This window comes from Stegostoma tigrinum, chromosome 29, assembly GCF_030684315.1.
Source record: "Stegostoma tigrinum isolate sSteTig4 chromosome 29, sSteTig4.hap1, whole genome shotgun sequence".
NCBI lineage: Eukaryota > Metazoa > Chordata > Chondrichthyes > Orectolobiformes > Stegostomatidae > Stegostoma > Stegostoma tigrinum.
Window position 1 is genome coordinate 37,261,605 of NC_081382.1, and position 20,627 is coordinate 37,282,231.

Sequence of the window (20,627 nt, forward strand, 5' to 3'; positions counted from 1 at the left end):
CAGTAACTGAATGATCAAGCCTTTTATTTTAGTTAATTAACATAGGTGTATTGTCTAAACAATCTCATGAAGGTTTGGTTGATCAGGTTAATTGTGAATGAATAGAAGGAGATGGAAGGAAAAGCTGAAGCATAGAATAAAATCAAGGACCGTGGTCGCTGGAAATGTGAAGCAAAAGCAGAAATTGCTGGAGAGACTCAGCAGGTCTGGCAACATCTGCGGGGAGAGAGACCCAGAAGTTAACGTTTCTAGTCCAGGGACCCTTATTCACAATCTGATCCCACCACTAAAGACATTTTTCCATCCCCACCCTTGTCTGCCTTCCTGAGAGACCACACTCTCCGGGACTCCCTTGCCTGCTCCACACTGCCCTCCAACCCCACCACACCCGGCACCTTCCCCTGCAACCGCAGGAAGTGCTACACTTGCCCCCACACCTCCTCCCTCACCCCCATCCCAGGCCCCAAGATGACTTTCCATATCAAGCAGATGTTCATCTGCACATATGCTAATGTGGTATATTGCATCCGCTGTACCCGTTGTGGCTTCCTCTACAATGGGGAAACCAAGCGGAGTCTTGGAGACCACTTTGCAGAACACCTCCGCTCGGTTCGATAAACAACTGCACCTTCCATTCGCAAACCATTTCAACTCCACCTCCCATTCCTTAGATGACATGTCCATCATGGGCCTCCTGCAGTGCCACAATGATGCCACCCGAAGGTTGCAGGATCAGCGACTCATATTCCACTTGGGAACCCTGCAGCCCAATGGTATCAATGTGGACTTCACCAGCTTCAAAATCTCCTCTTCCCCCATCGCATCCCAAAACCAGCCCAGTCCGTCCCCTCCCCCCACTGCATCCCAAAACCAGCCCAGCTCTTCCCCTCCACCCACTGCATCCCAAAACCAGCCTAGCTCGTCCCTGCCTCCCTAACCTGTTCTTCCTCTCACCTATCCCCTCCTCCCACCTCAGGCTGCACGTCTAGTCCCTACCTGCTAACCTCATCCTGCCCCGTTGACCTGTCCGTCCTCCCGGACTGACCTATCCCCTCCCTACCTCCCCACCTATACTCTCCTCTCCACCTATCTTCTTTTCTCTCCATCTTCGGTCTGCCTCCCCCTCTCTCCCTATTTATTACAGAATCCTCTCCCCATCCCCCTCTCTGAAGAAGGGTCTAGGCCCGAAATGTCAGCTTTCCCACTCCTAAGATGCTGCTTGGCCTGCTGTGTTCATTCAGGTCAACACTTCGATATCTCAGAACTAGTTCAAAGAGGTTTTGGTTTCAGTGAGGGCTAGAAGTAGATTTGCTGTGAAAACAATACAGATTTGTGCCATTTATCGCTATTTCGACTTTTGGAATTTTATCCAATTAGTCCCATTTCCCTCTTTTTCAAAGTCGTCCTGTCAGTGCTCCCCTTATTTATTTATCCAATACCCTTTGAAACTTATTTTTAAAACAGCTTCCAGAAAATTGTATGTGTGTGTGTGTGTGTGTGTGTGTGTGTGCGCGCATTTGTGTGTCCATGTATGTGTTGGTGTGTGGTCATGTGTGTGTGTCTGTGCGCGTGTGTGTTTCAGTGTGTGTGTGTGTGTGCATGTATGTGTGTGTTCGCGTGTGTGTGTGTTTGTGTGTGCGTGTGTGTGTGTTTGTGTGTGTGTGATTGCGTGTGTGTGTGTGTGTGTGTGTGTGTGTGTGTTTTCAATGCCTCTAGACCCATGGATGTCCTGTGGGTCAGGTTCAGTTTGCTTATGCTGCACCACTTGGTCAAATAGCTGGCTGGCGTGAAGAATGGTGACCTTGAGGTTGAGGCGGAAGGAGTCTGGCCTGTGTCAGTGACCTTGAGCCAGTGCCTTGAGAATTTTAAAAAACGAGAGGAGGATGGGGGGTACCTGGGGATTAACTGTTGCTGGTTGGTCACCGCAGTTATAGAATCTGGGTTGTTCGTAAATCACAGCACACGCCAACCTGACAGGAAGGTATGTCTTAAATTCTGCATTTTACAGTGATTACACCCCAGTTATGACTTAAACCATCAGATCAATCTGAGGTTTGGGAATCTTTGACAAGCAGTGCACTTATTTGTAAGTTGATGTGCTTGTTTAACGTTACTTGGGTGAAACTGAGCTCAATTAAGTCAGTGTGGAGTTGGAGGAACGTAGTGGGCCAGGCAGCATCAGAGGAGCAGGCAAGTTGACATTTTGGGTCGGGACTGAAGAAGGGTCCCGACCCGAAATGTCAACATTCCTGCTCCTCTGATGCTGCCTGGTCTGTTGTTCTCCTCCTGCTCCACACCGTGTTATCTCTGACTCCAGCATCTGCAGTTCTCACTGTCTCTCTTAAGTCAGTCCCTTTTTCCAGTGACTAACTGTGAACTGGAGGGTCACAGGTTCAACCCCTGGTCTCTCCTGGCTTTCAGGTTTCAGGGAGTGAGGATTGTGGACTTGGGTTGTATAGTTGTGACCTGCATTAGACCTGACGATCACTATTCTCACTCATGCTCACAGCTAGTACAACCAGGATACTATCAGACATAATTAATCTGTCAAGGTTAGTCTTAACAAAGTAATCCCTCCAGTCAATGTGCCTGCTTACACCTGAATTTATAAGCATCACATATAGACAAGTGGTTAAGAGGGCATTTAGCATGCTTGACTTCAATGCTTACACCTTTGAGTAAATGAGTTATGTTGAGGTTGTACAAGACATTGTTGAGGCCTCTTCTGAAGAACTGTGTCCAGTTCCAGCCGCCCAGTTGTAGGAAGGATATTGTCGAGCTGGAAAGGGGCCAGACAAGATTTACCAGGATATTGTTGGGAATGGAGCGTTTCAGTTCTGGGGAGAGGCTAGATAGGCTGGAACTTTTTTAACTGGAGGATGGGAGGCTGAGGGTGACCTAATGAAGGTTTATAAAACCATGAGGGGTATAGATCAGGTGAATAGCAGATATCTTCTCCCTTGTGTGGGGGATTTCAAGACTAAGGGGGGCATATTCTTAAAGCGAGAGGAGAAAGATTTAAACAAAACATGAAGGGCAGCTTTTTTACACACAGCGTGCTTCATGTGTGAAATGAACTGCCAGAGGAAGGGGTGGATGCAACTACAGCTATAACGTTTACAAGACATTAGAATTGAGTACATGAATCAGAAATGTTTGGAGGAATATAGACCAAGCACAGGCAGGTGGGACTAGTTAAATTTGGGATTATGGTCAGCATGGACTGGTTGTTCCGAAGGGTCTGTTTCAGTGTGGTATGATTGTATGACTGAGGACATAGAAGCCCATTCAGCCCATCATGCCTGTACTGGCTCTTTAGTTGGGTTGTCCAATTACTCCCACACTCCTGCTGTTTCCCCATAGCCCTGTCACTTCTTTCTCCACCCTTTTTGAATATTTATCCAACCTCCTTTGGAAAGTTACCCTTAAATCTGCTTCCACCATCCTTTCAAACAGCATGTTCCAAATTAGAGCTTGCTGTCAGTCTCCTGCACGAACTATAGTCACTTGGGCAAGGAGGCAGAAAGAGGTACATGACTGAGAGTACAACCTCAATTGAGGAGTTAATGCCTTTTGGAGAGATTGGGAAGGCAGAGGTTTGTGAAGGGGAAATAAACATTATTCCTGAAAGCAGGAACATGTTTTTATCGTTCAATCATCAGGACAATAGCAAAAGAAAATGTCAGCCTTTTGAAACAAAGGCAGAAGATAAAAATTTTTTTGTTTGTTTCCATCCTGATGAGTGCAAGATGAAAAGCTTCACCCTTCTTTTAAGCAACATTTCCATTCCTTAGCACCAAGTGATGGTGTGTGTCCCTGGGACAGACTTACGAGAGAAACAAACATGGGACATCGCAGTGTTAACATGATAACACAGTACCTACACGCTATCAGCAGTCCCCCCACCCCATTTATTTTAGAGCCCCCTTCCCGTTCCCCATTTTTGAAGAAGGGCCCCCACCCGAAACATCAGCTTTCCTGATACTGCCCGGCCTGCTGCGTTCCTCCAGCTCCACGCTGTGTTGTCTCTGACTCCAGCATCGGCAGTTCTTACTATCTCTAAGAAAAACAAACATGTTGCTCCTAAAGAGGTTGCAGATTACCGGTGTTAGTAATAACCAAACTTTTGTTTTCGCAGGGACCGGCAAGGGTTCTAACTGACCTGGACTGAACTGCTCTAGGACCAGTATGGGTTCCTACAGGGGACAAACATCCAGGTTCTGTAAATTGCCTTGCTATGTAATGTGCATCGTCATATCAGGAAACATTGACACACATCACCAAAACTTGCGAAAAAGGCAAGCAATGTCTAGACCAGTGAGATTCATATCACAGCCTGTTGGGGCAAGGAGGGGGACTTGCAAAATATCACTCTTCACCTGTTACTTTCTGGGGGTCCTTTCACATTCTGTGTGAGATATTGTAAGAACAGTGCTGTTGTTCCCATTGGTTCTTGCTGTTCAGTGAGAAGGTGCAGGAGTTATCCTAGTCTCCGGACAGGCCACATGACAGCTAAAGAGGACCTATAGTTTGACAGAAAAATCAGACTTGTAGTTCCTCCACTCCCAACCACCACCACCCCCCCCCCCCCCCCCCCCAAAACCACAACCTCATCAGCTTCTCTTGGGAGAGTGCTTGGCTTCCACTTGGCATCTGTCCAAGGCCAGAAACCAGGAGCTGAGTGTATGGCGAGTTGACCGCACTGACTGGCAGCCACGCTATGGGGTGGTGTATTGGGAGCGCTGTTCGGAATACCTCTGGAGCAGGACACAGCCCGGGAGCACAGCCTACGCCAAGAGTTTGGTGTCGTTACATCAGGTTGTGGAATAACACTGGCCCAGGCAATGAATGTCTGTCCTCTCTAGGCACCTGTACCTCTGGCTGGTGAGGGCTTTGGTTTGGGCTTGTTTGTGCAATGGAAAATTAACCAGAGAAAGGGAGAGCTGCTCATGTGCACTTCTGTTTTCATGATCTGTAACCTTTGACCTTGCCCATCTGCCATCTTTATTTGATATTATCTTTCAGAATAACAATAAGTGACCCTTGAGGACATTAACTCTCGACTGGTACGTGCCACAGCTCATTAACACCACCTCCTCTGCTGTGCTTTGCATGACCATTGCTCCTCACACCTCCATGTAAAGTGGCACTGATTTTATTGAGCAGTGATGAGTACGGGTGTGGCGTGGTGTTGTAGTTTGCATTACAGCATTGTGAAAATATCTCTGTGTCACACATGCTTTGTCACAGCTTCCTCTCTCTGCTGGTAAAGACAGTGCCTTTAGTCTCACCCTGCACTCAGTCATTCACCCACCCCCGTAATAGAACAGAATGTGAGCACCACTTTAGGATCATGGTGGCACAGAGGATTGCCATTATTCATAAACTGTGTTTATTGTAATGTGCAAATGTGCTCGCGTCCTCTGTCAGTGTTTCCACTTTCTCTGGTAGCGGTTGACATTTAGTTCTTTTTGTGTTGTTTTCACTGTGAACGCACTTGGCTCAGGGTCAGTGCACCCAGCTCCCGTAACTTTCTGCATCCACCACACTCCTGCCCCGCGATTGGACATGAGTAAAAATGGCTCAGGTTGTCACTCCTGATTGTATCGCCACCTCTTATTCATTGATCAATAAGTGTACAACCGTAAAAACCCCACTGCCTTAGGGCTCTTGTGTGCAGTGGTAACGTGCCTGCCTTTGACCCAGAAGACCCAGGTTCAAGCCCCAGCTGCTCCTAGAGGTGTGTAATAATATTTCCTAACAGTCCGATTTGGGGAAAGTATCTAAAAACCGCTGCCTGTCTGCTCCCAGGGAGCCTGCACATTGCAGCATTGATTCATTAGAAGAGTTGTTTGGTGCATCTCTCCCTAACCCAGATAACAATGAGACCCTGCCATTTGCCAGAGCTGGAATGATGAGAAACCCAGACCCAAGACAAAACATCATCAAGGCACAGGCAAGTTGGCTTGAACGCCATTGATTAACACATAAATCACTGGCAAGGGTTAGAGAGGGATTAAAATTTCACAAATGTCAACTGGTGCCAAAGAAAAGAAACATTTTAGACAACTCTGCCAGTGCATTCTTTGTATGTGAGACTAACAGTGTCTGTATCTTGGAGTATTGTGCCCGTACCTGTCACTGTGTTAAATGAATTGGTCTGTTCATTTTGTATGGTACTTGGAGGTGTAATGCATAGATCAGGAACATGGCATAAGATAAAGTCAAGGACATGAAAAGGCCATTCAACCCATTGACCTCATCCTTCTAGTGCTCTAACTCAACAGCTTTCCTAAAGCCATGGGCTCCACTTGGGAAATAAATCCACTCATTTCCAATCTTGGCCACAATTCCCACTTAACCATCTCGTTCCACCATTTGTGACAATCAGTCATTTTCCCAGTTTGTCTCACTGATGTGTTTGTGGAGACAATGGCATCAAATTTCCTGTTAAACCAGTTGCAGATAAACTGCCCTTTAAACATTAATACTTTTGCTCATGGAATGAGAAACTGGGGTCTATTAGATCCTGCTTTGAACGTGTGAGACTTGGGCTTTGACACTGGGCAGTGATTATGAGTGACCATGTGAAATGAGGTTCAAGCATTCTCACCCCATTTCCCTAAAGGTTAAAATGGAAACTACTCGACACTAAGAACAGCACTCAAACCGATAGACAGCTAGTACAGGTATAAAGAGACTGTAGACTTTCTTGCTGAGGTGCTTAGTGGGTGGAGGGAGCTTTCCTCTGTAACTAACCATGATGCAACTGACCAAAGAAATCCTTGCAGCTGTACTGAAGTGTGATTGGAAAAGTGGCCCATTTCAGAAACTCCCCAGAGGAACTCGAACAGTTCATCCACTTCACCAACTCCACCTCAACCTCAAGTTCACCTGCAACACATCTCTCACCTTCCTGGACCTCTCCATCTCCATCTCAGGCAACCACTAGTAACTGATGTCCATTTCAAGTCCACCAACTCCCACAGCTACCTAGAATACACCTCCTCCCACCCACCCTCCTGCAAAAATTCCATCCCCTATTCCCAATTCCTCTGCCTCCGCCCCATCTGCTCCCAGGATGAGGCTTTCCACTCCCGCACATCCCAGATGTCCAAGCTCTTCAAGGACTGCAACTTTCCCCCCACAGTGGACTCCCGCATTTCCCGCAACACATCCCTCACACCCCGCCCCCACCACAACCGCCCTAAGAGGATCCCCCTCGTTCTCACATACCACCCCACCAACCTCCAGATACAACGCATCATCCTCTGACACTTCCGCCATCTACAATCTGACCCCACCACCCAAGACATTTTTCCATCCCCACCCTTGTCTGCTTTCCGGAGAGATCACTCTTTCCGTGACTCCCTTGCTCGCTCCACACTCCCCTCCAACCCCACCACACCCGGCACCTTCCCCTGCAACTGCAGGAAGTGCTACACTTGCCCCCACACCTCCTCCCTCACCCCTATCCCAGGCCCCAAGATGACTTTCCACATTAAGCAGAGGTTCACCTGCACATCTGCCAATGTGGTATACTGTATCCATTGTACCCGATGTGGCTTCCTCTACATTGGGGAAACCAAGCAGAGGCTTGGGGACCGCTTTGCAGAACACCTCCGTTGGTTCGCAATAAACAACTGCACCTCTCAGTTGTGAACCATTTCCACTCCCCCTCCCATTCTTCAGACGACATGTCGATTGTGGGCCTCCTGCAGTGCCACAAGGATGCCACCCGAAGGTTGCAGGAACAGCAACTCATATTCTGCTTGGGAGCCCTGCAGCCCAATGGTGTCAATGTAGACTTCACCAGCTTCAAAATCTCCACTTCCCCCACCGCATCCCAAAACCAGCCCAGTTCGTCCCCTCCCCAACTGCATCACACAACCAGCCCAGCTCATCCCCTCCCCCCACTGCATCCCAAAAGCAGCCCAGTCTGTCTCTGCCTCCCTAACCTGTTCTTCCTCTCACCCATCCCTTCCTACCACCTCAAGCCGCACCTCCATTTCCTACCTACTAACCTCATCCCACCTCCTTGACCTGTCCGTTTTCCCTGGACTGACCTATCCCCTCCCTACCTCCCCACCTATACTCTCCTCTCCACCTATCTTCTTTTCTCTCCATCTTCGGTCCGCCTCCCCCTCTCTCCCTATTTATTCCAGAACCCTCTCCCCATCCCCCTCTCTGATGAAGGGCCTAGGCCCGAAACGTCAGCTTTTGTGCTCCTGAGATGCTGCTTGGCCTGCTGTGTTCGTCCAGCTTCACACTTTGTTATCTTGGATTCTCCAGCTTCTGCAGTTCTTATTAAATCTCATTTCAGAAAGTGTTAGAATTGAATGTAGCAACCTGATGTGGTATGATGGCTCAAGTATTAGCAATGCTGCCTCACAGCACCTGGGATCTGGGTTCAATTCTGCCCCTAGGTGCCTGTCTGCGTGGAGTTTACGCATGTTTCCTCCTACAGTCTATAGATGTTCAGGCTAGGGTGGATTGGCCATGGGTTACGTAGAGATAGGATGGACAGTAGTGAGTCTGGATGGGATGCTCTTCAGAGTGTTGGTGCGGACTCCATCGGCCAAATGGCCTGCTCCCACACTACGGGGATTGTATGAACAGGAGGAGACACAGAGACTAGAGTCAGGCAGCACATTTGGCTTTGTACGATGACTCAGTGTAGAGTCAGGCAGTGAAAAGAAGGCTTCTGGGATTCCCACCAATCCTACTCACATCAGAACAATCCAAGCATTGGACCACGTCAGTTGCACCTTCAGTGGCTCATTGCAATAAACAAAATTAAGCTCCTTCAGGACATTGTGGAAAATTGACGTTTTGATTTGGTGGGACTGTCTCTTCTAAATTTGGGTTCAGACTAGAGGAGAATTGGTTGAGAATTTAGATTCCAGCCTGCCATTGAGGAGCGAGGATCTCACAGTCTGTGCCCCTTCCCGTACCCTCAGGCTGATCTGGTGCTGAGTTTAAAACTGACTGAGATAAGCAGAGGAGACAGGCACCATCGCTAGGGAAGAAAGAAGGGCGATGAACGGAACGTCCATTTACGTGGTTCCTTTCACCATCTTACCATGCCAAAGTGCCTCCTCACCAGGATTCAAATGGGATGGCCTGGATCAATAATTGAGGAGATGTCCAAAATGCCACGAAAAGATGAGGGCTTGATCCAGTATCAACTGAGTGGCACTAAAAGGAAAGCATTTCCTTGGATCATGGGTTCATTTTGAGAATTAATCCTGAAACAGAATCTCAATGGTACCTTACTTTCATTGTGTTGTGTTGACTGCATTTTCATTGTTGATTTCCATCCGCGGTCACCTTTATCAACTCCTTACGGACAATGCATGTGTGTGATGCCCACTGTTTACTCTGGCTGTCTGTAGATACGTTGCTGGAAGAATGTAAAAGGTAGTCATACTTCCTGCAAGGTCCCAGACCAAAGTGAACCCAATCATTGGCGACACTTAGTCCCTGGTGGTTGATAAAATAGGTTGCCAGCAGCTCATTCTCACACGTCACCTTGCAGAATCCGATGGAAGCAGCAAATATTAATGTGCAATGTAAATCCTTTTCCTGAATGGCAAATCTGTGGTCTTCAGAAATGGTTTCTGGGGAGAGAAAGGAATGAGGAATTTCCCAAAATAAATTAGCTGCGTTTTCACTCCTTGCTCGCATGTAAATTTTCTGAATGACTGGCACGTGGCTTTATGGGGTGGGCTGGGGGAGATGTTGGAGGTGCACAGAAAGAGTCCACATATCACATTTCATCCAGGGTTGAGAATAAACTCCAGGCTTCCTGTTGCAGCTCACACAATATTCTGTCCTCCCCCGTTGCGAGTGAGCATAAGAAATAGTCCATTTGGCCCATCGTGTCTGCTCTACCATTCGATAACACCACGGCTGATCTGATGGTGATCTTAACTCCATTCTCCTTCCTGACCCCATAACCCTTGACTCCTTTGTCAATCAAGAATTGGTCTCAATTTAAATATTTTCAATGACCCAGCCTTCACTCTTCTCAATGCTAATGATATTCTTCCTCATCTCTGTTATAGTAGAAAGAGCACTTATTTTGAAGCCGTGCCTCCTCAGACCAGATTCTGTCTGGGGAATGAACATTCACACAGTCTACCCAGTCCATAGGGTTAGGGCTAGCGCCCTCTGAATTTTATGTGTTTCAAAAAATCATCTTTCATTTTTCCGAACTCCAATGAACGTTGACTCAATCTGCTCACTGTGTACTTGTCAGACAAACCCCTTATCCCAGGAATTAGCCTTATTAACCTTCTCTGAACTGCTTCTAAAGCAAGCAAATCTATCCCTCTTTAAGGAGGATGACACAGTACACTCGGTGTGGTCTGACCAATTCTCTGTACAGTTGTAGAAAGAATTCCTCACTTTTAAACTCACAAATGCCAGCATTTCATTTATAGATAACAAGGTGTGGAGCTGGATGAACACAGCAGGCCAAGCAGTATCAGAGGAGCGGGAAAGCTGACGTTCGGGTCTAGACCCAATCGGGTCAGAAGAATGGTCTAGACCCAAAATGTCAGCTTTCTTGCTCCTCTGATGCTGCTTGGCCTGTTGTGTTCATCCAGCTCTACACCTTGTTATCTCAGATTCCCCAGCATCTGCAGTTCCTACTATCTCTCCCAGCATTTCATTTGCCTTCCTAATTACTTGTTGCATCTTCACATCAACTTCTGGTGATTCATGTGCAAGGGTGTGAGAAATGTGCAGACTCGTCCCATTTAAATAATACGCTGAACAATGATTGTTATTTCAGATGTAACTCTGATACTCCAGCCTCTGCACACTACAATCTTGGACCAAATGCACATTAATGGTGCTTTATTCCATAAGTTGAGCATTATATCAGTGAGTGATTACAATCAGAAGATTCTTTTTGAAAGAATGACTTAATGTTTTCTTTGACAAATCCTATTTGCAGTGTTTAAATTATTTCATGGGTTTATCGATGCTGTGAACCAAAGTTTAAAACTCCTGAGATAGACGAAGATTCGCTATTGGTATTGGAGGGTATTACGTTAACAGGCAAACTATTTCTTCATTTCTACCATAGTCCTGATTTGCAGTTCTCTCTGGTTTCTCTCCCATCGCTCTTCACACTTGCCATAGCTCATCTGTTCTGGGAATCCTAGTTCCTGCTTCCCTTACCGCACATGTAATAAACCACAGACGCCCACCAGCCAGTGTTGACCCTCATACCATTGTGAATGATTCTCTGAGCTCAGGATGATCTGTAGTAACCCACTAAGCTTTCTTTACACTCGAAACTCACAGGTGCTATCACCTAAATAGACAGTGGAAGACATTCAAGGGGACACCTCCAATTGTCCCTCCAAGTCACATAACACTTCAGCTTGGCGATGTATCATTACTCGTTCATCATTACAGGTTATGTTTCGTGATCAACAGTACAGAGAGGACTATCACTGCATGACAGCAACGTTTTCCAGACTTTCTCCAGCACTATCACGGATGGGTAATAAATGCTGTAAATCCGAGTGATGCCCACATCCTAAGAATGGTTATGTAAAAAATGGCACCACCCTTTTAAAGAGTCCAAACTTAAACCCTCTGTCCTTGTAAACTGTTGGCTCATCTCCAATCTTGCTTTCGGCCCCCAAAGACTTTGGCCTTGTTGTAGCTGACCCAGCCCATGCTCATATTTCCTGCAGCTCTCTATTTGAGTCTGTCTAGTTCAGATTAGGGTCAGGGTCCTCCCATGGGACCAAAACAATCCAAACCCATGACTGTGATACATTACCCCTTCGCAGTCTCTCTGCTGTCTTTGTCCATGTCAGTCACACACTCCTCCTTCGTTACAGTGTCATACAGTCATACAGCACGGAAATGGACCCTTTGGCCTAACCGGTGCACGCCAACCGTAATCTCAAACTAAAGTAGTCCCACCTGCCTGCCCTTGGCTCATATCCTTATATGCATTTCTTATTCTTGTACTTACCCAAATGGTTTTTAAACATTGCAGGATCCACCACTTCCTCTGGAAGTTCATTCCGACCATAAACCTCTCCCTGTGTAAAAGAAAAATTGTCCTGCATGTCTTTTGAAAATCTTTGTTGTCCAATTCAGTGGGATTGCACTCAACTAGTTCCACTCCTGTCGAAACAGTCTTAACAAATCTCCAGCAATGACATTCACTCCCTGTCCATTACCCATATATGTTCCCCAGGTGCCTGTCCTTACCAACCACATCTAAACATTGTCCCTTTGTCATAACATCTGCAGGCATGGGACCAGCTTCCCAGTATATGTAAACAGCGTCCAACTATACCTGTCTTGACCCATCCATTGCTTTGGTGTTTTCTTATGTCTGATGTCCCGTTTTGGATCAGTTTCCACCAGTTGAGGTTGGGACATCTGAAACCAATGTCTCTAGGCCTCATTGCAAACCTTGCTCCCTCGCACTTAAATTCATTTTGACTCCTGGGCCTGACCGGTTGCAGCAGAATTTTCCCAGTCCATAAACAACATGGGCCACAATGACAAAATTGGGATCAAGAAGTCCCGTTTTCCAACCAGGTGTTGAATGGCGAAGCGGGATTCTCATCTAGTGAGCGACAAGAGCCCTATTAGCATGTATTAACATCTCATTACTACCTAAACTTACCTCAGTGATATGCTGTTTCCCATTATGGGAGGTGATGGCCTAGTGCTATGACCACTAGACCATTAATCCAGAGACCTTGGTAATGTTCTGAGGGCCCAGGTTGGAATCCTGACAAGGTAGATGGTGGAATTTGATCTTGAATTCAATTCATTCATTTTCCTTGAATTAAGAGTGTAATAATAAACGTGAAACCAATGTTGATTGTTTCAAAAACCCATCTGGCTCACTAATGTCCTTCAAGGAATGAAACTGCCATCCTTACAGTGCAGTTAATTCTTAACAGTCGAAGATGAGCATTAAATGCTGGCCCATTCAGTGACACCCACATCCTGTGAATGAATTTAAAAAAATTCTCCCACTGTCAGCGTTGAAACAAGGCAGTTTCATGATCACACACGTCAGTGCGTGTACTTGGTCACTTTAGCTCACTGCTCAGTCCTCCACATCTCTATTAGTTACCAACTTCTCAGGGCTTGCTTCATGGATAGGGACCACGTTCTACCCTCGCCTCTACTAGGATTTCCGGATCCCACTGCGCTAGGGCGATTGACGGGAACTGTGCGGGGAATACCAAGGAATGACTCAGCTGGCCTTTAAAGACAGCATCAACATGGGGAATCCTGAGTTGTCCCAGGAGTTGTGACCATTTTTGGGAGAGGGTGATGAGTGGGGTGTCACAGAGATGTGGCGCATAGGTAAAGAGGCAAGTTTAGGAAACTCGCCAGGGCTTGTGGAGAGAAACGCTCCATGAAACTCACCAGTATTATCACTTGGCCAATCACTGCTGAAATTCAGCAGCTAAGTGTCTGATGTGCTCCTGAGCTGGGTATTCAACTCCATATCTTCTCCAATATGGCCTACCTGATTTTATCTATTACTACGCGACCCTGGCCTCACTTCAGCTCAACTACTTGCTGAAACACGCATTGACATCTTCATCACCTTCAGATTCAGCTACCCCACAGATCTCTTGTCTGGCTTTGCATCCTGCCCCACTTTTGTAAACTTGAGCTCATTCAAGACTCTCCTGTCCACATTGTATTCTCTACCAACTCCTGTCCTTGCTGATCTACCAGTTCCCAAATCCATCAACACCTTAGACTTAATATTCTTATCCTTTCATGACCTGTCCTACTTCCATATTAGCCCCCCACCCTGGTAGCACTCACACCCTCCCCAACCCCAAAAAGAACTCTCAGAGGTGGCTCTGATCTCTTATGCATCCTCCCCCCACCCCCCCTCCTATTTGCTGCTGTCCCTGGGCTGTACATCCTGGAATTCCCTTGAACTCTACATTGCCTTCCTTAATGGCTGCCATATTGGCTTAATTAAAAATTTATCTACAAAGTCCCGTGCAACATCTGGGGTCACTTTAATTCTGTTTTTAAAAGGTCTGTATGACTGAGAGTCCTCATTGCAGATTTGTACTCGCTTTATCAGCCTGGAATGAGCATTTGAGCTCCTCCAGTCAGTCATGACCCCAAATTAGGCCTCAGGCTTATGTTCCCGATAGCAACCAAGCAATTTGATCGAGATATTACCAAATGGTGATGATAATGGATAGCATAAGGTTGCTGCTGTTTCAGGACTTAACGATCTCTTTACCTTAGATGGATCTGATCCCAGGATGTGGAATATGAAAGGCTGTCGTTGAGCTTCCAGCCTGAGACCTGGCTGAATCAACTAACTATGACTGCGTGTGTTGGAGTTCATTAGCTTGTGCTTGTGTCTTTATGAATGCTCAGTGCTATACCACCTTTTACATCTATACGGAGCTTCTCGTCAATTTATTTAAAATTAAAATTAAAATAACTCGTTTCCAGGCTAACCTTACTTGAAACCACATCCAAGTCTGCATGAGGCTCTGTTTGAGTTTTTTCCCCAAATAGATCACAGATTATAACTCTCCCTGAATCTAAAGGTGATCCCCTGCATTACATTCACATTGAAAGTCATTCTGAATGTTTTATGAGATGTAAACACATAGGGGATTAGAGTTATTGTGCTTTTATTCTGGGGGCATAATGATAGAGGCCCTTTAACTGAACAAATTATTAACAACCTATACCACAAAGTATAGGGTCGCTGGTTAATAGTATTTAATGCCGTTGATAAAACATCCTGAATCTAATAGTGTGCATTGGATACTGTGAGACATTCTGTGTTGGTCAGTCATGTTGATCACTTGTGACATATTGGTCATTTATAAGAGTTGTTAGACAGTTTGTGGTATCCATGGAGATTTAACCCAGTTACTCAGTTTTCCCACTTTTACTTGTCTATATGTGGGGGAAGGGGAAGTGTGTTAGATGCCAACTAATGTACCACCCCAATCACTGAGGAAACACATACAGTAATTCCATAATGATCTCAGTCGGAGCTGACAGGTAAGTGTGTAGCATTTGACCAATCATGGGCCTTGACACTGGTGCCCAAAAGCTGCTGGCCAATCAGAGCTCAGCAGTTTCTTGGTCCCGAAGTCCAGCTGTTGAGGCCTCCTTCTTAGGGGATCCAGTGGCCAAGTTGGGGGTGAAGGGGCCAGAGTCAGAGGCAAGGGCAGGGGGGTGATTTTCCAGGACCAACCCTTTACCTACCTGGTTGCTCCCAGACTGGGGCATTGCAGCAGCACCCCACCTCCCAACTCCTGACAACATACCAGGCACCTTTGGCATAGTTTTCCACTGGCAAACTAGTCAGCCTTCCTGCCCGCCTGCCAACTGGGGTAGCAGGTGATCATGGAGTTAGCCAGTTGGGGCCATTTGTTGACCACTTAAAGGCCTTTAATTGGTGATGGGTCAAGAATGTTGCCCATGGACCTCTCACCCAGAGGATAATTAGTGAAATGGCGTGAAAGGCCTGAGTTTCTTTCCAGGACTAATGTGCCCCATTATCACTCTCTCTCACCAACTCCAGGGAAGGGGAATATTATGCCCAACATTTTTGGACGAACTAAGCAAAAAAAAAATGCTGAGAGTTGGCTTTGTTGAGCATCCCAAATTTGAGCTGACCTTTAACATGGTGTGTTTGTGGCCGTTAGTCTATGCCTCAGTGTTGCCTTTGTTTTGCCTCTAGCCATTGCTCATGGGAATCATGAATGTCTAAGGGTTTTGGGTGTGCACACTTCTGGTCGTCCTATGGGTAAATCAGTCCTAGCTAGTGTTCACACTTGCTCCCCTCTCCCCACCCGGAATACATTGACCAAAGAAATGGGTCACTTTCTGAAATTGTCAGGCAGTATCACCTTTAGCCCAGAGTAAAGTCTTGTTTGGGGTATTTGGCTGGCGGGACAGGCACAGTACTTCCCAGGTGATGTGAAAAGCCAGTTAGTACCTGGATGGCAAAGAAAGGTGAAAGCAATTTACAGCAATATTCCATGGGATAGACCACTGAACCATCATTATCTGCTTGGTTGGTAAGCCCTCCTCAAAATAGCTAGAGCAGCAACTGTTAACAAGGCTGTGTTATAAACTGTGGCACATATTACAGCATGAGCGCCTGTCCGCTCGGAGAGTTATATTCACCAGTCATGTCCATTCTCTTCAACTCTTAAAGCCACTTTAAGTGAGGGATGTGATTTGGCCAGAGACAGCCCTTCTCTAGGATTAACCTGACAAACGAGGCCTAGCTCCGGCAGGCAGCCTTCAAAACCCACAATGGTGGCCATTCAGTGTTCCATTCCCTAAAGATCTTTCCAGCGAGTCGGTGTCCATTTTGAGACCCAGGCAGGTGAAATCACGTCCTGTGCCATGACGGTTGACTGACATTTTGTGTGTGTGTGTTTTCTTTTTGTTTATTTCTTTCCTTTTGCATCCTAACCTTGCCTAACCAAACACCCATTGCCTGTGCCTTCTAGATTTCAGTGCATCTCCCTGGGGTGGGGCTGGGGCGATGTTAGGGGGTCGGCCAGTGGTTGCCCTCCCCTCCCCCACTCTCCTGCCTCTTTATGTGTCAGTGTAGCCTAGACGTACAGTCTTCTGTTGACTGTGACCTCTTGTTAGTCAAGTGCATTATCAACTTGCATATGTGTGTAAATGTATTTATGTATGTAAATGTATTTATAAAGCATACATTCAAATGCATTAAGAAAAATGGCGCGTATGAGTACAATGCATTTAATAGAATGCAATATATTCTGTTACTGCAGGCCCCGCTGATCCAAGCTAAATTTTGTGTTCAGTCAATCCGACCTCTTTCCACGTGGGCTATGTAAATACTTGGGTGACCTTCAGTTTTTATTCATTTGTTTTGGTGGGACGAAAGGAAGTGGGACTATCTTCATGAGGGAAATGTCACCAGATAGGTTGAACACATTACCTGTGTTAAAAAAGAATATCTCAACTTCCTGGCAGGATTGAGATGGCAGTGGGCATCCCAGTGTCTGTCTCCCTCATATGAATTCTCCTCCCCCACCCCACTCCCAGATGTAGTTCCTATCTGACACAGCGGTAAACAAAGCCACTCCTGGACAAATTTGGTGTGCGACATGCTGGGCCTACACGTGGAAATTGTCCGCACGGTTCTGATCGCTTGAAGTGTTCGCCCTCTCTCCCACTCTCCCTTTCTCTTGTCTTTTTTCACACAGTTTGCAGTGATGGGTCGTGAGTACCATTTTCGGTGGCCACCATTTCTGGACCTGGACCAGCTGAGCTGAGTGTGGCAGAAACAGCAGGGTCACATTTCTGGTGCTAGCTGTTAGCTGTGAGAGTGCTGTCTTGTACACAGACATGAATAGCCTACTTGCTCACCTCTTCTTGTATCCTGCAAACTCTTGCTCTGTAACCCTGTCTTTTGTAAAGCTTCTGATCTTGACTAGTTGCTGGTTTTGATATTTCTCTGTGTTTGTTCATAGAAAAGCTCAGACTGTTAAAGGAAAAAAAAAATTCCACATTCTTGTTTTTTTTTAAGAAAAAGAGTGTTTTATGTTTTGGACTGCCTGCCACTGTCTCCCAAGTCTGGAAGAGAGAAAAATGAATAATCCAGGAGCTGGTATAAAATTCAAAATGACAGAGTCATACAGCACGGAAATGGACCATTTGGTCCAACCAGTCCAGGCCAAACATATCGCACAAAGGCTATTTCGTTCTCAGTGACTCTGTTGACACTTTGAAAGAGTTGCCATTTAGTCACACTGCCATTGCTGTTAGCCCAGTGCCCTGCAATGTTTAAACATTTCCATCAATATATATCCAATTCCCTTTTGAAAGCAACGATTAATTTCACATGCACCATTCTGTCAGGCAGAACATTCCACTTCATGACAACTTATTGCATTAAAAAAAACTCCCCCACAACCCCATCTCCACTCTCCCCTTTTGCAAATTAATTTCCTCTGGTCTGTGTTCTCAGACTTTTGACCTTCCTGTTCATGGAAACAGTTTCTCCTCATTTACTAAATAAAAACAGAAAGAACTACAGATGCTGTAACTCGGGAACAAAAACAGAAGTTGCTGGAAAAGCTCAGCAGGTCTGGCAGCATCTGTGAAGGAAAAAAACAGAGTTAATGTTTCGGGTCCAGTGACCCTTCCTCAGAACAGTTCTGAGGAAGGGCCACCGGACCCGAAATGTTAACTTTTTTAACCTTCACAGATGCTGCCAGACCTGCTGAGCTTTTCCAGCAACTTCTGTTTTTGTTCTCCTCATTTACTCTAATCAAAACACCTGGTCATTTTGAACACCTTAGCTCAATCTCCCTTTAACTTTCTTTGCTCTGGGGAGAACAAATCTCAGTTTCTGTCTCGTCTTTCTCTATGCAACATCCCCAACCCCTGGGACATTCTAATAAATCTTTCTGCATCCTCCATGAGGCTGAAATGCTCTCCTTCCTAAAATGTGGTGCCCAGAATTGAAGACTGGACTGCAACTGAGACCAAAGACCCAGCATTTTGTAAAATTCCTGGCATTTGACTATACAGTAAATGTGGGATACAGGCTTTTCTTGTTCACTATAGTTGACACACTGTAGAGTCTAGCACCAAGGGTTTTGATCACCTAGGGGCAAGGGAATTAAGGGATGATGGGTGGTTGGGGAAATGTCCACTTCTGAAAGAATCCAATTTTCCATTCATACATTTACATGGGGTGACACGGGAGGGTGATGTGGTGTTAGAGAGTCTAATACAAGTCTGGATGCTGGCTCATTGAGTGGCATTCTGGTTATCCAAAAAACAATCCACCCCGTACTGCATTTATGAATCCTCAGTTGATCACGATTGATCAGTGGCCAAGTCATCATTTCCTTTGATGGAAACAGAAAGTGCTGGAGAAACTCAGCAGTTGTGAAGTGGAAGGAAGGCTTCTTGGTGCAGCAAGGGGATACTACATGGGGGTGAAGGGCTGTGTGGTCTTTAACCCTTCACTGACTGGAGCAGAGAGGACTCGACACCAAGATTGGGGGGGGGGGGGCGGGGGGGTGGGGGCTCATCTGCGAAAAGTCTCCCATTTTTTCACAAAAAGCACTCATGGAGCTTGTGAGCAGTTGTTTTTTTTTGAAGAAATATGGAAAACAGGAGAAATTCCACTTCCTTCTGGGAGCAAAGTTCACTCAAAAAACTGGAACAATACTGTGAAAATCGTGCTCTATTTTCCCAGATTATCCATTTATTAACATAGCTCACAGTCCGGTCTGCCCAGCCGTTCATCCCATTCTGGTACTTTTCCAGCTGGGCTTGCACTGATTTAAATAACTATTACTGGCTTGATTATTCCTCTCTCTCTCTCTGTTATGTTCTCTCTCTGTGTCTCCCTTACTTTCAGGCAAACTAAGTGGTAGTCCCTTGAGAACCGGGAGCCCAGTGTCCCGCTTTGAAATCCCAGTCTGTTTTCGCTTGCTGTGCATCGAGTCTCCTCAGCATCCTGTCCATTCTGAAAGGAAGTCATATAAATATATAAATATATATATCTTGTGCTCTAATGTCTGCATAATCTGCTCTTGCACATATCCAGGAACTGTCGCTCCTGCTGGATAACTTCTATTTTTCAGCGCTCTGTAATAACCATTCAGTAATAGTGTGACAAGTAAATTTTCTTCCGTGTGTTAAAGTGTGTTTCAGGGAGAAACATTATTGAACCTGTCATGTTCCTGTGTAGTGTTTTAGTTTAAATCAAACCGTGATGGTATATATTAATACAATAAATATCTGGTATACAGGCCTTTGATTTGAAATCTATGTATATGATATTCATGGTGAAATAAATTAAATCTGTGTATTTATGCTTTGAAAGTGACCTGTGGCAAATACGAAAAAAGAGTCATATCTGTGTAATCAAAGCCTCCTCTATTTAAATAAAGCTGTGTCTTTGTGGAGGTCCATGACCCAGAGCTGTCTCTTTGTTCTCTCACGCTTTCACCTCAAGTTGTCAGGCCTGAGCTACAGTAGGATTAAGTCAGAAGTCACACAAGGGTCTCGAATCAAAAGATAACAAAGTGTGGAGCTGGATGAACACAGCAGGCCAACCAGCATCTTAAGAGCACAAAAGCTGACGTTTCATCTGGCCCGAAACATCAGCTTTTGTTCTCCTCTGATGCTGCTTGGCCTGCTGTGTTCATCCAGCTCCACACTTTGTTATCTCAGATTCTCCAGCATCTGCAGTTCCCACTATCTCTTGAATCAAAATGTTAGCTTTCCTGCTCCTGATGCTGCCTGGCCTGCTGTGTTCATTCAGCTCCACACTGTGTTACCTCTGACTCCAGCATCAGCAGTTCTTGTTGTTCTCACCAGGTTGTAGTCCAACAGGTTTATTTGAAATCACAGGCTTTCTGAGCACTGCTCCTCACCTGATGAAGGAAGTGTGCTCTGAAAGCTTGTGCTTTTGAATAAAACTGTTGGACTATAACCTGGTATCATGAGACTTCTGACTTTGTCAACCCCAGCCCAGCACCAGCACCTCCACATAACTGTAGGATTGATCAAATGGGGCATTTATGTTTTTATTCGTTCATAGGATGTTGGCTTTGGCTGGT

The 20,627-nt window shown here is 45.9% G+C and overlaps 1 protein-coding gene across 8 annotated transcripts in view; it reads left to right on the forward strand.

Moving 5' to 3' along the window:
• The window catches only part of LOC125465332 (dynamin-1), a 284,914-nt gene extending 264,944 nt beyond the window's left edge, over positions 1–19,970 (forward strand). For 4 of the 8 annotated variants that reach the window (XM_048558669.2, XM_048558667.2, XM_059638373.1 and 1 more), the window contains 2 exons: positions 5,026–5,066; positions 17,250–17,476. In XM_048558669.2, the coding sequence (XP_048414626.1) occupies positions 5,026–5,047 (22 nt within the window). In that variant the 3' untranslated portion in view covers positions 5,048–5,066; positions 17,250–17,476. Of the gene's footprint in view, positions 1–4,138; positions 4,556–5,025; positions 5,067–17,249; positions 17,477–19,420 lie in introns of those variants that run through there. The other 4 variants (XM_059638370.1, XM_059638372.1, XM_059638371.1 and 1 more) reach the window with 4 other exon arrangements.
• Positions 19,971–20,627: the final 657 nt, after the last annotated feature.